Below are 17,241 nucleotides of genomic sequence, written 5' to 3' on the forward strand. Positions count from 1 at the left end.
AAGGAATTAACGTAAGGTTTTATTTCTGGTCACTTACATGACTAAAATACCAATTAAAAAAAAAAAAAGGTTAATTCTTAAGCTTCACAAATTCCACTTTTTTTAAAACCTGTATTTCCTCTACTTGAATCAATTTCTAGAAAATTTTGCTCAGGGGGTATAATATATTTCTACTGAAAATACGTTTGTTTTTTTTTTTTTCTCTTCCTAATTTTTTTTTTAGAATGAAGGAAGATGCCATTATTGTTTTGCTTCAAAAGCCAGTCCCTACTATCAGAATAGACTTGGCATGGCCACAGACACACACAAAGTGTTCAGGTGCAGTATCATACAGATCAGAAAAGAATATACAAAAGAAACGTAGCGTATAATACTGTGACAGTTTTTCAATATATTCACATACAGTAATCTCCGACTACCTGTAACTAAACTGGCCATAAATCCTGAAAAACCTTGTCTATAAAATTGAGTAACCCATCAATATACTGTATCTCTTCTAAAAATACCCGTATTTTACACTAGTATACAAGGTATCTGCTTGCAAACACAGAAGTAGCCATAAATAAAACTTTATTCTTTCATTTCATTTACAAGCTACCAAGTACCATGTATTTACACAGCACTGGACACTTAAAGTAGTTGCAGTCACAAAATGATCCAGACAGCTGTTGATAAAGTAAAGGATCTTAAGATAAAAGCAAAGTAATACTGTAACAGATAAGTGGCAAAAAGAGCAGTTTTGCCGTAATGATCAGACTTGCATGTTGCATCAATTCTGGTTGAAACGACTGAGTGCCATGCGATTCTCAGCTTTAATTGTTTGCAGTCTGGCTAAAGTTGTAGAGTCATTTCTCTTTTGCAGTTATTAAAATAAAAAAGTTAAAAACTATAGCAGCAACAAGCAAACCCTGTGACAGGAAGGCAAGGTTTAAGAACTAAAAAAGTTTATACAATGTGCTTAGGAAGGTTGCAGAATTTATCTTCCATCAGCTGGAGTTCGACTGAGTGACAACATGATTCGGGCATATCTTTCACACAGTTCATGTGTGGAGTAGGAGGGTAACTTTGGCGGGTCATTGAAACCTTTAATCTCTGTAGAACAATCTAGCAGTTTTGGCAGGAAATCTGTCAGCTTTTCTTGCAAGTTAGCTGCAAATAAAACAAGAAAAACAAACATAAGCATTTATGTCTGCATGTAGAATTCTCCTTTTTCTGCCCAACATTGACTTATTTTTTATTGGTGGGTGGGAAGAGGAGGAGTTTCACTTGGAATAATCCACTTTCTTCAGGTCTGCCAGCAATAATTAGGACATACCAATTCCTAGTAAGATGTTAATATAAACGCCCCTTCAGATGGTCTAACACCACAAATGCTTCTCCATTCAAAAAGCGTGTTTCCTTTAAGGCCTAATACCCCAGTGCAATATATGGAAAAACTATTTACTTAAATGTCTACAGGATTATTCAAGTCAAGGTAGCTCAAAATACATTACCAAGGCACAAAAGATAGAAGCTCAATTCAAGACATTGAAAACATCACATTTATATATATTTAAAAAAAAAAAAAAAAAGTTTTGCAAGGGCCTTTTACCTTAATGAATAAATGACTTACGTTCCATTTCTTGTCCAAGATAGGAACACCAACGGTTTCTCATATCTTCCACAGCAACAATATCTTTTTCTTCCATTTCATCCACCAGTAGTAATGGCAAACACGGGACAATAAGCTCGTTCATAATGATCAGGCCATTATTTACTTCCTGATCATCTCCTGATTCAAACAGTGCTGCAGCATGTTCATTTAGTTTCTTCATACACCACCACAAAAAAGGAAAGCCTTTAAGTATACAGCATTTCACATTCTACCATGCATCAGTTTCTTTTAAAGCAGCCTTCCTACAAAGCTACCTGGTAATTTGCATTAACCACAGTTGCGCTTTAACATTTACAGCAATGATGCATATATTCTATTAAACCACTTGATCTTGTGCTATTCCTCAAAGACGCTTCATTTGATACCTGCCAACCCAACCTTTGCAGCTGTTCTTTTTAAAGACTGAGGTCCTATCACCTGCTTTTGTTTTCTCAATATTGCTAAAAGTGACATAATCAAAGAAAAAAACCCTTGTTTCCTGCTGATGCCTTTTCCAATATTTGTCTCCCCATCAAACTGTGGCAATAGGGTGAGTCTGCTCACCAATACTGTCAACAGTTGTTCCTACCTAGCCCAGACATGATGGCAGTGAGCACGCTATTTACTATCATAAGGATGATGATTAATTATTCAAAAAGGAAAATGGGGATAATGTTTTCCTTCTTACTTTGGCTTTTTTTCCTGACACAAATCTTGTTAATGAAAGGGGTTTGGGGTTGGTTTTGGTTTATGTGATGGCAACATTTTTCTACTAATTAATTTTGTTAAAGCTATGCAGCAAGTTCAACTTTTTGAAACATACTTCACCCTTCACTTACTAGCAAACATTCTCGTCTGTAGTGAGATATCAGCTCTTCATCATGCCCTCTGTACGGGCCTTTGGACAAGAGTTCTTTGTTATTCTGGTAAGCATAGATAAGGTAGAGCAAGGCTTCCATATAGCTGAAGTAAAGAAACAACAACATTAGATGCAACATCCAGGTACCACCTGTTTTAAGCTAACTACTGTGCTCTTCACAAGATAGGTAACTTCACTTGCTTGTTTGACTGTAAGTCCACCCGTCCCCACCAATCTCTTCATAATGGTGTTTTTTCTACCACACAATTTTGCCTTTTATGCACATTACAACAATTTCTTTTGTTATCAGGTTAGATCACTTGCACATGAAGTCTGATCCAAAGCTCACTGAAACCAATGCGTATCATTTCACTCACTTCAAAAATAGCTTTGGATTATCCTTGAGTATACATGAAAACTTAAATTTTTCCTGCATGCACTTATGTCACATTAGGTTTGATCTTCTGTTGCCATATTTATCTTGATAGTATTCTACACCTTAGCAAATAAGATTTAAAGCTGCCACCTTATTTCTAAAAAATAAACTGTGAATTTTTAGCCTCACTATAAGTTCTTCCAAACTACTTAAGACTAAAGTGATGGAAGCCACAACAGCATTTCAAAAGCAGAAGTGCTAACAGACTGTTGATATTTCCGTCTTTAATCTAAATGCAGAAGATAAATACAAGCCTAATTGCTAAAGGACGAGTAACAGAAGACCTAAGAACCTAACAGTTAATAATCAACAGATTCCCTTCACACACAGATTAACAATCTCCCCTTATACTGCTGCATACCATTTCCAGCAAACAATTTAAACCATTAATTATCTGACTTACAGAAACCCAGTTATGACAGACAGTCAACTGAAAGCAGTTCAGGCAGCTACCCTAAAAACAAGCAGTTAGAAATCTCATTTTTATTCAAACTAAAAAAATCTAGGAAAAGAAATTTCCTAATGGAGTGTTAGAGGAACAGTACATTGTGCACTTACTCACTCCTAGTGAGAACAGGAAGTCATGGTTAAACTACCAAGACCAAACCACCGAACTACTAAAAATGGCTAAAAATCGTGGGAGCACAGAGAGGGCATGCCTGAAAAATACATGTCAGAATTTTCGAAAGTAGACAAACTCAAGACTTACAGTAATGCCTCCCAATGAGACAACATAAAAAGAAGGGAAAAGGCTACTTGAAATAGCAATAGTTCCTTAAAGCTTTACCTTCTAATATCCCTCTTTAGAAGTGCAAGATGAAGCCCAATGCCATAATTTCAGAATCTACTGCGAAGTTATTTCTTCCACCATGAGATCTGCTCATAGTCTCTTGCAATTCCAAATATTTATTGCTTAAGTAATTAACATATTAGTACAGTCACTGTTCTCCACCTTTTTGTCCTCAAAATACAAAGCTGTGCTTTCATTAAAAGAAGTCCTATTACCCTCTCCTCAAGTCCATTTCTCCTGCCCATGAAAACTCTTCACACCACTGATCACCGACACAACTGACCAGACAGCAGAAAACTTAATGTAGGAGGAAAGGGGAGAAGATGATTGCAAGCAACTGGAATTGCTGGATATAAAGCCAGAGGAGCAGGACCTTCTCTCCCCTTTCATTCTTAGTTCAGTTATTTGTGAAACTGCAGGTTGAAATTACAGTGACAAAACCTCAGTTGATCCAAATTAAAAACTTAGAATAGAATCATAGAATCATAGAATCATTTCGGTTGGAAAAGACCTTCAAGATCATCGAGTCCAACCATTAACCGTGCCCCCTAAACCATGCCCTGGAGTACCCTTGTCCACTCGCTTTTTGAATATCTCCAGGGATGGTGACTCAACCACTTCCCTGGGCAGCCTGTTCCAATACCTGACAACCCTCTCAGTAAAAAAATTTTTCCTAATATCTAACCTAAATCTCCCTTGCCTCAACTTGAGGCCATTTCCTCTTGTCCTATCTCCAGACACCTGACAGAAGAGACCAACACCCACCTCACTACAACCCCCTTTCAGGTAGTTGTAGAGAGCAATAAGGTCTCCCCTCAGCCTCCTCTTTTCTAGACTGAACTAGAACTTGCTGCTGGTAGTGGCATTATTCCCAGTCCCTATCTTCCTGCTCCTTCCCCCAGTTGTGTGACCTTTCCCTGAAACAACTGTAGTGCAATCTAACAGGAAGGCAAGCTATTTTTAATTATTATTACTGAGTGAATACTGAAACTAGGCATGAAAAAGATACACCAAACTACATTTTTAATGTTGATTTTGTGTTTGTTCAACACAGTATATCAGAGACCACCTGGATAAAGGCCATTTTTTGCCTCCATTTAGAGATTGAGTGCTGCTAGGTATCAATTAGTGTTATTAAAACTAAGAAAAGTTGGTCCACTGAGGGAGATGAGTTTCTGAAAAAAAGCCTCAAAACAGTCCTGTTAATGAAGGTCGTATTTCAATTATGAAAGTCTATATTTTCATAAATATTTTTAAAGTTACATTTTTATGATTTCAGTGTTAATAAGGGAACTGGAAGTGTTCATCAATTTAGTCTCTTTTTCAGGATAAAGATGGTACTGCTGCCCTCTGGAGTGTACAAGATGTGAACCTCAGTAAATATCTCAGTCCTTTGGGAACCTGTAGCTGAGACATGGGTGCGTAATTGCAATAGATGGCTTTAGAGAGGTCAATGGATACCCCGATCCTCACCCACCCTCTAAGCATGCTTAACTCTAGTCTTACTGTCTTTGTATTAAATACCTCTTGAAGCATTTATGAAATTGCATTTCTTGCCAAAGGGAATGAATGCTACACTTCTTTGGATGTTAGATGAGTCTGATAATACCATACTTTTTTATTTCTGACAAATATCAGAGTTTAAGACTGGTCATTACAGGCTTGTTTTCTAAATTACGAAGATGTTTGGTAACAAATGCCTCATGCTAATTCTCCAAGTTAATGTAAATAATGGAAAACTATATAAAAAACACTGTTCAGCACATAGCAGAAACCTGTGCTTCCCTCCCTCCCCCTGGCATAATCAGAATATATTATGTTAAGAAGCAGATTAGTGAAAACACTGGTATTTTGCAGTCAAAGGTGCCATCCTGGAGTCCCAGTGCCAAGGAACTTGAAGATCTTCCGTTCCTGCCTACATGCTTAAAGCATGCATGAAGTCTGGTGTAACAAGGAGGGTTCCTATATACCACACCAACACCCGAGACATTTTTGCCTCCTTAAGGGATCAAGCAGTACCAGAGTGTTTATTTTTCAAATAAGCCAGGTAATCTTCTGACCAACCTTTGTACATAAGCTGTTTAAGACTGACAAAGTGTAGCATATTGCAATTTAGATTATTAATCAATGTACTATTTATTACATGCTAGGAACCAGAAGACAAACCAAGACTACTATACAAAGACATAGCTTGTCACAAAGACAAGCCGATGTCTATTCCAATCAATTTTCCTGGTTTATTTGGGGCCTTTCTTTTTCTGGAGCATACAAGACAAGAAAGAGAAATATGAAGCAATTTACTACAAAACATACAGAAAAGAAATTAAGTTTGATTCCCACTATAATTCCTCTACCTACTGTGTTATACGAAAAAAAAAAAATAATCAGTGATTGACTACAGAATTGTTTTGACCATCAAAAGTTTGTATCATGTGCTTAATTTTCACACCACCAGTGTCAGCCACTGGATATTTTGCAGCTAATCGTTTCATTCCTTTGGCTGGGCATGGGACGAGGAGGTACTTTTGAACAATTATGTTTCAGACTCTTCTGCAGAATGCTTTGAGGCATTTACACTGTAATCACCATCCTTGTTGCATGTAGTAGATCAGAGAATAAATTTTAGCTGTAGGGCGTTAAGTAAATAAATGTCACCAATTTTATATAGCCACAATTCCTGACTTGGTTCAAAAAGAGAAGCGAAAGAATCACCACTGCCTCACGGAGCTAAGAAGAATTAGCTACAACTACGATAGTTATGCATTATAGTTTTCCTCAAGTATGTTCTTTTTTCCTGACCTTTAAAACCCATCATGTGTGGAATTTTGGCTCAGACAAATGCAGAAGGCAAAACTTTGCTTCTGTGAGAAGACCCAATACAGATAAGGCAGGGACTTGAATAATTGTGATTGCTGATGAAAGCAGATAAATGTATGTGCATGTGGTGCCAGAGAGGAAAGATTTTTATGTCCAAGGGATATCCAGAGCACTCAAGAGTAGGAGAGAAGGAGGAACACAGGTACATGTGGAGGGTTCTCTGAAAAGAGTCCATGGCTTGATAAGAGATTGGAAATGGAGATTAAGAATAGAAGTTGCTTGAAACTTTGAGGTAAATGTAAGACTGAAGACATTAATGGATCGAATAAATGCTTAACTTAAATGAACAACACTTTAAAACAATTCTTAATTTAAAAAAATAGCTTTACTTATCAATATTACATTTTGCCTTCAAATCGCTCTACTAAATTTGAGTTGTACACAACCACTTACCTCTTTTTTTGGAAAAATTCCAATCCTACCATGAGAAACATGGTTGTTTCCCTGAAATTTCTATAGTCTTGATGCCATCTCTGCATATAAGAAAGGGTATATAGAATTTCATCCACAAACATGAAATAAAAAAAAAATTTAAAAAAAATTGTAAGCCACACACTTTACTTAGCACTGAATACTCATAGTTAGTGCTAAGAACCCCTAGTAAGTTTGTATGTGTGGAAAGTCTGCCTGAATCCCCCCTCCCTCAATAAAAAGAAAGTTTCTTAAATATCTAAAATATTTCTAGATAAGATTATTTTTACCAAATGTATTACCATTTGAAAGGAACACAAAGCATCTTTGGAGAGCCACAGTCAGAATTATGAGATCCCCTTTTTCTTCTCAAGAAGAGCTGAGAAGCTAATAGGCTTTTTTTTCTTCCCTCACTCAGTTGTTTACTCAGAAAGTGTTAGAAAGCTTTCTCATACACTAAACATTAAGCTTAATTTTCAATGTAAGAATGACAGAAAAAGCCTGAGCACTTTACATGGGAAGTGACAAAAAAAATCAAATGCAATTCAGACTGTGGAGTTGTTTATATTGGAGCAAAACATTTATCTTACTGCATCACCATTTATACAAAGTGACTACTGGTACACTTTACAGGTAAATGCTCGAAGTGAGAAAGACACTTTTACTGCAATTGGTTAGTAGCCAACTTTCAATTGCTCATTAAAGATAAAATAGGGGACAGCAAACCATAATACATAGCCACTTACAGATTCAACACAAAGAGCATGAGAAAGGGTCCACGAAATACCAGCTTACTATACAGGACAAATACTGATACAATCTTTGGAGAAACCACCAGCTATCTGCCTCAGGAGCTAAAAAAGTGGCACGTATCTGCAGGGGAATAAAGACACCCCCACTCTCTCTTTCTTAAAGCTAAGTCCAGAATTGTTTATTCTACCTGTGCAATGCCATTCAGCAAATGGTAAGATACTGAGCCTTGCACAGCCTAAAAAAATGCAACAGAAATCCCACTATGAGCATCCCTACCCCTCACAGGGTAGGGAGGGCACATTGTAATGTAGTAGCATCTACTGTAGGTCCTGAACTCAGTAACGAGAAATGACAAGTAAATATTTTTCATTTGGCTTGTTAAGGGATAGATTACTCCCATAGTCCTCCTGACCAAGCTGTTTGGAGCTAATAGCACAACGATGAGATCTAAGTGGTGCACTGGAATCTGCCTAGGACATAAATATCCACTGTTAAGAGGCCTTAATGAAGAGTATTATGGAGAGTTGAAACTGATGCTGTAAGATCAGCTACAGACTTAGCTTTAAATATGACATGAATTATTTTGGCAAATGTTAGTCACTATGATTTATTATCCGAGATATGCTTTTTTTCTTTCCAAGTTTTTCTAAATAGCACAGGATGAAAAATTAAATGCATAAACTGGTTATGTATGGTCTCAGCAAACAAAAGAATCTGGTGCTTGTAAAAAAATGGGAATGGCTGCAGAGACAGACAGAGGAAAAGCACAGATGTGACTGCCTGTGACACGGTTCTCAAAATGCTGGGCTTAGACCACTCTCACTCCTTCACTGCTAGCTGTTTCTGACTAGAGAAAGCCAGTTGGCTCGTACGGTGATAAATTATTAGTGACGTCAAGACACATTAAGTAGTAAAGGACAGACTCGAACTTGACATTTATTTATGGCTCAAGTCATTGGAATTACAGATGTGGAAAAAAACAGCTTTAGATCAACTGATCAGAACAGCCTTCCTACAAATAAAGGGTCTTTCAACAACCAGTTTTAACTTCTCAGTGTAAGACAAGAAGAAATTTATGTAGATAAAATTCAGCTTACTGATAACTACTTCACATTACAATTTAATGCAAAGCATAAAAAACACTGACCTCGTATTCCTCCATGTTTACTTCATCTGGCTTTATCATTTCAAGTTTAGCTTGAGCAACCTTCATTATGTTACGGCACCTTACAAAAAGCAACAAGAAATCATGGAATATTACTGGAAATTCACAAAGGATATTATTCATACAAAGATAGCAGCCTCAAACAGTATAAGCTACAGCCTTATGCAAAACAGCATGAAAACACAGTGGAAAATGTGCTTTTTCTTATGCATGGCATAATCAGCAGGAGAGGGCATACTTGTGAAGTATGTGTGATGGGGGCCTGTGCTATTTAAGAATTACTCCTTTTTTTATTTTGCTAGATTGCCACATTGCTTAGTCTTTCTTTTTAATTTAAAGTTCAGATGGCTTGAAACTCCCCAATATTTACTTTGCAAAAGTAACATTAGAGGATTATTCACTACACAGAAATCAGACTAATGTTCTTTACCTTCCAATTTATTTATTTATTTAAATAAGTAAATATATGGAGTTTTGAGTGGAAAAGAGATAGACATTGTCTTGCTTTCAAGTAAGTTATCTAGCTTGCAAGGTTTTGCTGTCTACTGCTGGCTTTCAGGGCAGTGAAGAAATGCAAATTACACAGCCTTACACAGTGTTTTGAAAGCAGGTACAGAAACCTATGTGCAAAATTATGAACAACACTGAGCATTTCTCCTTATTTCATACCAATAGAAACCCAAGTTCTTGCTTACTCTTTACAGAGATTTTTATAAAGATTATTTTTTCTTTTTTTTTTTTTACAAAATATACTTGCAAGCTATTAACTAGAAGGTGAAGCCAAACAAACACATTAGCCTTCCCTCTATTACACGCACAATCTGAATATGAAGGGGCATCTCCACACATCAGAGAACATTCATGAGCACAGGAAATGAGACATGCAGATGTTATTACCTTTCATCAAAGCTAAGATTGTGATCTCCAAACTGTTCCAATAATGTTCTCTCAATTATCTTCTTTGGTGCCTGGTTTTGGATGAAGTAAACAATTGCATGACGCAAACGGTAATCACATTCAGGTGGTGGATCTTCCTGGGCTAATTTTAGCAAACGCGTGTATTCCAATTTAATTGCCTAAATAATTTAAAAAATATACATTATTCTTTCTGGCTTTTAACTCTTAAATGTCACAGATACTAACAGGATAATTCATGTCCCATGGACTTTTGTCTACAAAATAATTGTTTAACAATTCCATAGTCCACCCTTCTAACAAGTCTGAACTATCTTTAAAAAAGAAAAACAAAAACAACAAAAAAAAAAACCACAAAAAACCCCAGACAAATGGTAAAGTTGTTCTTGCCTCTCCCCATCTAAGCCTGCCAAAATCCCAGGAGGACCTTTACTTCAAAAGCAGCTCCAATCCTGTGCTACATCTCCCTGAGACAAGGTTTATCCAATCCCTAGAGAGGCTTCTTTAAGCATTTACAGTCCAAAAGCAGTATAAGATTTCAGACACTTTACTTAAAGGAATCTTCTAAAATCTCATAAGGTAAAAAAGGCACCTCTAATACATCATTAAAATGTAAATACATGAATAAAACAAACTCTACAGAAAGTTTCATGAACACTAAGTGAAAATGGAAAATGTTTTTCAACAAAAATCAAATTGTAGTATTTCTAAAGAAAATAATACTTCAATACAAATAGTGTTAGTCTCCTATAGGGCAGGACAGAGTCCTCACTGAATATTTTAGATTGACTTTAGAGGTCATCAGAAGCATTTACTCTTCCAGCTTTGCCAGCACATTAGATTTTAACGAACATCATCTGTTACGTTCATTAGATTTTATTCACTGAAACTATACAGCATGAACATGAGCAACAAGAAAAATAATTAGAAAAATGGTGACAAATGTTAATATGTTCCATAATTTATCTCTCAAAGTAGGGAGATGATCAGATTGTTTGCTAACACTAAATGCCAACTTGAAACAAATGACTTAATACAGTAGCTTCACACATTAGCAATGTTTCAATACAACATATGCACAAAATAAAGCTCCAAAGCAGGCAGAAAAATAGCCTGTTCAATATTTCAAATTCCTTTAAGTTGAAATACCTGGCAGTAGCAGGTAACTTCTTGATGTTTAACTATCAGAAATTTGGGCTCCCATCCTCTGCTAATACACATTTTTTCAGGACTAAACACGTGGGTAGGACACTATTCAGACAGGCTTAAACACAGAGCGTGTGGAGAACTTTTAAAACTTAAGAGAAAGTTCTGCATCAGTGTTTTTAAATACTAATCATATGCACTATCATTAAAAAGGAAGTTTGGGAAAACTGATTATAAATATCAAAAGCCACAGACAGAGTTTCTATTATCTTACATCAGAAGAAGTTCTACCATTAGAAACCCAACATGGATAACTATGCAGTTAAACCCTGTTTATTGGGGTAGGCCAGAAACAAAAAGCAATTGCTATTAGACATTTAATTTTTCAGAGAATTACTTAGAAGTAGGAAAAAAATGCAACACAAAACCTGTATTTTATATACATATTTAAACAAAATAAAATGGTATACTATAGATTCAGAAATCCTATGTACAATGAAAAAATAACACTATTTCTTTACACAGAACACAGGAAAAAGGGACAGTAGAAAAAAGTATTACATGCTTCCATTTTCTCACTGAGAATGTTATATAAAGATCTGAAGGCAAACATTCTGCAAGGAACTGTCTACAAAGTTTAAAGAAGGACGATTGGAAGAGGTCATTGATCAAGAAATATCTTAATAGGTTTGTATTAGTCATGTCTCAAGCCTGAGATCTAAAGGGGGAGTGAAACCTTTGCAGTAACAATGACCCACATCAAATAGGTTTTAGCTGGGTTACACTAAAACAAAGACATCATAGAAAAAACCCACAATTTTCTGTAAACAGTCATTCTATAAAAACCAGACATGAAGAAATTCAGAGTATGACAGTATTAAAAAATATCATAGAAGCTTTTACAATAAGTTTATGGAGTAACATGAGATTTCATCTGATATGTTTCAAAATACAAATTTTGTTACTAAGCAGGACCACTTCATCTGCATACGTTCATACTAATGTATTCCTCAAAAATGAGGCAAGTTCCACTTCTTCCAAGTTATTGCAAACATGATTCAACAGAAAATGAGCAAGGAAACTTTTCTACTCTCCAACAACTTAGTGTCAGAACATTTTGTCATCCAAAGACAAATTCTGTCCCTCGTGAAAATGTTTAAGCATTCAAAATTAACACCAAAGAACATTTCAACTGAGCATTGTTTTGGTAACTCTGAAGCACTAAGTACAGTTCTATTTTGAACTGCATTTTTGTTTTAAAATTATCAAAACACCCTTCATATTAAAAAATAATTAGGTGTAATTAAACTTTCTGGTAAAGAGTTTGATTTGATCAAATGAGGATTTTTTTTCCAACTTAAAAAAAATAAGAGATTGACATCTTTTCATTAAGTAAGAAATTTGAAAAAAAAAAAAAAACAAACCAAAACACTCCAGCACTAAATCCCAAACCAAATCTATTTCACTAAACAGAGGCTATGGCAGGTGTCTCTCCATTCCCTGAGGGCAGGCACGGCTAACTGAGACAGCCCTGCAAACAAGTGTTATGGTCATAACACTTCTCTAAGTATCCATTACAAACACCCACACAAACAGACAAACAAACCAATCCATAAGACTTCAGTTTCCTTACTAAGGGGTTGGAGAATTTTTTGGTGGTGGAGTTTTGTTTGGTTTTTGTTTGGCTGTTGTTTGTTTGGGATTTTTTTGTTTCTTTTGGTTTTTACAATTTCTTCTAGTGCACCTACACCATAACAATTAAGAAAAAAACAGACTGCTACTCAACAACAAAGAAACTTCTTCCCCTTCTCCAGATCACATTTGAAAGGATTTTACATCATGTCAAAGTAATTCCCTAATACCCTGAAAATTAAAAAGATCATGAGCTAAAAATGCTCAGAACTTTGTGTATTTAAGACAACTAACACATTTTAAATCTAGTATCATTTTGAAACCACAAAAAGGCTAGTGTCTAATTCCCAGTAATAAAACGCTGCATAAATAAATAGCATTGACATCCATGCAGTTACACAAAAAAAAGTAATTTAGATTTACTAAAAATCTTTTAAGGAGTACAAAACAAGAACATCTCTTTGAAATAAACAAATGACTATACACTGATGTCCCTGGGTGAAAATGATGTCCTGAAAAGTCTAGCGAAGACATGTTTTTTGTTACTAACGGGAAAAAAACCAAACCATATTCTTATTGAATATCTAGGTTTCATGTTACTTGCTACTATTATTAGAAAGCTAAAATGCAGAAAGGTATATAAAGCTACTGATATCAAGGCAGTGTACACTGAATCAACAGGGAAATAGCTGTCTTTTTCAAGAAAGAAATTTCTAAATGGAGGACTGATATCTTAGAGGAGTATGTATAAACACTGGAACAGTCTTAATATGCATCAAAGGGTGGAGGAAGAAGGCATATCTAACAAGAAAAGTCAGAGGAGAAAAAGTTGAAAATGTTAGTTGTACCTTAAAGAACCCTGCTTCTGGCCCACACCTGTCATAAACACTCCTGGCTTTACCTATAGCCATGATAATACCTTGCATGTTCGGGGTCAGCATGACCTGCCACAAGGGATTTAAGGTAAAAGTTTTGAATGATTAATATTTTAATGACCAAATTCAATATGCTTTTAGTCTCATGCAAGATAAAACGCAACTTAATGCATGCATACATTGAAATGGCACATTTCATTACAGATCTGGTGTGCATATTCTGCAAATCAGTCATGGCATGTGTATATATTTTTACTGTAATAACATATGATTAAAGGAAGCTTACAAAAAAAATTGAAGAACTGTGTCAAATACAATTTAAAAGTTACATCGTCAAAACTTCCCAGGAAAGGAACATGCATTGTTCAGCATTAGTATCCATCAGAAGCTTCATACTGAATGAGTGCTACCCATGGCCACCAAAGGATTTAAAAAAAACGTTTTAACTAGAAAAATCACCCAATCACACTTCATATACACTATACTAAAAACATAGTAAACTACACTGCCTGTATTTTATGCATATTTCAACATCAAAATAAGGGACCCATTGCTGCAAATGCAATTGGTCCCTGAAGCATTTGCAGACAAATTCTTAAAAATCAAACCCAAAACATTTAACAAACACAAAGCCAAACATAAGACACACATCTCACAGCTACTCACATCAGTTATACACAAACAATTTGATACACCTAGGTTACTCAGAACGGCCTTTCCCCTTTGTTATCTGTGAGCAAAGAAAAATACTCCCTTCTCTCCCTGCCCAAGGTATAGCTGGCACAGCAACTGGCACAGCAACCAAAAAAGAAGAACCCCACGCTCTCCAGAAGAGTTTCCGACGTGTAAGAACAACATTAAAAAAAAAGTGAATAAACTTACAAAAGGAAAAGGAAATAGGGAAGAAAGTTATCATCCTCTAGAAAGACAATGGCATGGGGACAACAGTGGAAAAGAAAAAAAAAAAACAACAAAAAAGCAGGTCATTCGGCTAAATCCTCCTGTCGTTCAAGGTGGAGACTACACATCTGTGAGAAGCCAAACTCAGTGTGACAATGTCAATTAATTAATTTTATTCCCCACCCCATACTCCCAGTTACAACTGATCACAATGACAAGGCAGAATACCTGAAATATCCATTTGTCTAGGGAAGCAAAAGTCCCCATAGCCCACCAAGAACACATGCTCAGATGCCTGAGAATATGGGGTGCACCAACGCTATGCCCAACCAAAACAAACACGGAGTAAGCAGTGTCAAGGCAGGACAGTTTGATGACCTGGCAGTGTTGCTTTCTGCTGCTCAAATAGGGCAGCAGAATATAACATCTCTCAGGATAACACGGGCCTCTCATCTGTTCCTCAAGTAGTACCAGGTACACGCACCACCCTGAGTCTGAATTAGGAAAAAAGGAATTAGTTTGTTTTTTTTCTTTTTTTCCTTAAGTTTTGGCAGAGTCAGCTCCACCAGCCATATCAGTTTCAGGTTATTTCCATGGATAATTTAATCCTTAAAGTCCGAAAAGCTTAACCTTGGCAAATAAGGGATCAGACTTGAACATTAGCTTTATTGGACTGACAAGAAAGCACAAATATTGAGAACATCACTCACTACCCTGTCACTTTTTAAATAATGTAGTAGCCCACAGTTTATCACCAGCATTTCAAAGGCTATCTGGCCTAACACAAACATTCAACTTCCACAACTAAAAAGACAGATATACCTCCAGTGTAAATGGTACCATGCAAAGCATGCCCAATTAGAGTAGCTAGTGCTTTCCTTTCATTACAAATTACGACATTGTTAAGGTTACAAATTGCTAAGCATTTAGTCTCGCAGAAGTCTGTTAGGTGTCACGATGTGCAAACATGCCAAAAATTGAAAGCACCGAGGAGGAGCGGTGCACACAACTGCAATCAAATGTACCTCATCGTCATAACCCCCCTCCTCTGACTCAATCACAAAAGTCCCTACATCAGGAATCGCCACCTCTACAACTCGCTGGTTAGGAGCTGGTTGAGCTGGGGCATTATCAGAGCTCTGCAGAAGAAAACCATTATCAGTATGTGTGTGGGGAAAAAAAAAAATATAATCAGAAAATAAAGAAAATTACAGAGACGCAAACTGACGGGCTGATCAAGTAAAATGATGTGCACTGCTGAAGTTCTGAAAAAAATTATAAATATTATTTATATTCTCTAATTAATTAGTTTCTTAATTTTTTAAACAGTACATTTTAAAGTTAAGCCATAATTACTAAAAAGATTTCATTTGTTCTTTATTCACTAATTACACCTTTACAGGTTAGCATGCCAGCATTGCAACCCTAACATCCATTATAAATTTAAGGCAGTTGTTAAAGTCTGTGAACTACCAGTTCTTTTCATATATTTCACCAAAAAATTAGTAAATATATCTGAAGTATCTGATGAATTCATACTAAGGGATGGCAAACAATCCAAAGGCTAACATTTCCTGATGCTCTGGGGAAAAAAAAAAAAAAAATGCAAAGAAGCCTCTAGCAATCAAGATATTTGAAAGAATATTTAAAGGTGCATTACATTCAAAAGGTTTATTTATTTAGAAGAGTAATTAGACAGAAAATCAGGGGAAGATTATGCTAGTAACTGGAATTCTTGCTATGTTAAAGTAAGTTTTAAACAACAGCAGAGACAAATCTCAGCTCCTATGGTCTATCATTGTATAATAGCCAGTTCACAACATTTGAAGAACTTAAACCCTGACTCTAATCTAAGCAACCACGGAGTGCCACGCTACTTGTTCTGCAACTATTACAATAGTCTCATTTTTTAACTAAGATTCCAGAAACATACATAGTATCTATTTACACCCAGTACTGTATAAATACAAAGGAAGACTTGTAATCAGAGGGCAGAAAAAAGGACAACAGGGCAGAAAATGGACACAAATGATCATGTGGTGACTAACCTACAATCCTGTTTGTTACATGTTCTGATATTGGCTTTCCTTCTTTTAAAATGGACAAACAAAAATGGGAGGAAAGGAATATATGCCTGCATGTCAGAATGCATATGCAAGCAGAATAATTAAAAAGCATGCTGATACACTGAGAAGGGAAGCACAATTCTGCTTAAGTTAAATTTGGGTATACAGAGAGCAGCTTTTAAACATTAACAGAGTATCTTCAGACTAGCTACAAACTGGCTTTAGATTCTAACAGCTGAAATACATTTGCTTCTAAATAAAAGAGTTTACATGGTTTGGGGTTTTTTGGTTTTATTTTTAAAGAGCCATCCACCTTGTTGCAGAACAATGCAGTGAAAATACTGGAATAAGACAACATGCATCTGCCTTATTAAGCTTATCATGATGTTCCCCATGTGGTTCCTCAACCACGGTCTTGTGAAGTCCTAAGGCTGATTGCCGTGCAAAGTGTCCTTAGCCTAAACTAAAATACTAGATCCGTGGAATCAAGTCTGTAAGATTCTTCCACATCCCACCAGGATGGATGGCCACAGACCCTAGAAAGAGGACAGTAACATGCAAGACATTTTATCGTGGGTTTGCTGTCTTCATAGCTACCCCTTCAGCTGCAAGTAACTTGTATTACACAGGCTCCCCCTACGCTGTTGTGTGTTCTGAGAACTCAAAAGATATGCAGTAGCCTAAAGCATTAGTAGTAGAGCATCTTTTCATCCAGGGTTAGATTAGTTTGCCTGTTGGCTTTGATTTCAGTTTAGCAGAGAAGGCATGCTTCTCTGCTCTCCC

General features: G+C 36.2%; 1 protein-coding gene across 4 annotated transcripts in view; it reads right to left on the minus strand.

Moving 5' to 3' along the window:
• Window positions 1-553: 553 nt before the first annotated feature.
• USP25 (ubiquitin specific peptidase 25) overlaps window positions 554-17,241 on the minus strand; it is a 93,463-nt gene continuing 76,775 nt past the window's right edge. For 2 of the 4 annotated variants that reach the window (XM_052794164.1, XM_052794167.1), the window contains 8 exons: window positions 15,418-15,531; window positions 13,466-13,561; window positions 9,822-10,000; window positions 8,907-8,985; window positions 6,989-7,068; window positions 2,473-2,596; window positions 1,613-1,808; window positions 554-1,149 (listed from right to left, as the gene is read on the minus strand). In XM_052794164.1, coding sequence (XP_052650124.1) covers window positions 977-1,149; window positions 1,613-1,808; window positions 2,473-2,596; window positions 6,989-7,068; window positions 8,907-8,985; window positions 9,822-10,000; window positions 13,466-13,561; window positions 15,418-15,531 — 1,041 coding nt within the window. In that variant the 3' untranslated portion in view covers window positions 554-976. The remainder of the gene's footprint in view (window positions 1,150-1,612; window positions 1,809-2,472; window positions 2,597-6,988; window positions 7,069-8,906; window positions 8,986-9,821; window positions 10,001-13,465; window positions 13,562-15,417; window positions 15,532-17,241) is intronic. The other 2 variants (XM_052794165.1, XM_052794166.1) reach the window with 2 other exon arrangements.

The sequence above is a fragment of the Harpia harpyja genome, chromosome 8 (genome assembly GCF_026419915.1).
Source record: "Harpia harpyja isolate bHarHar1 chromosome 8, bHarHar1 primary haplotype, whole genome shotgun sequence".
Lineage (NCBI taxonomy): Eukaryota > Metazoa > Chordata > Aves > Accipitriformes > Accipitridae > Harpia > Harpia harpyja.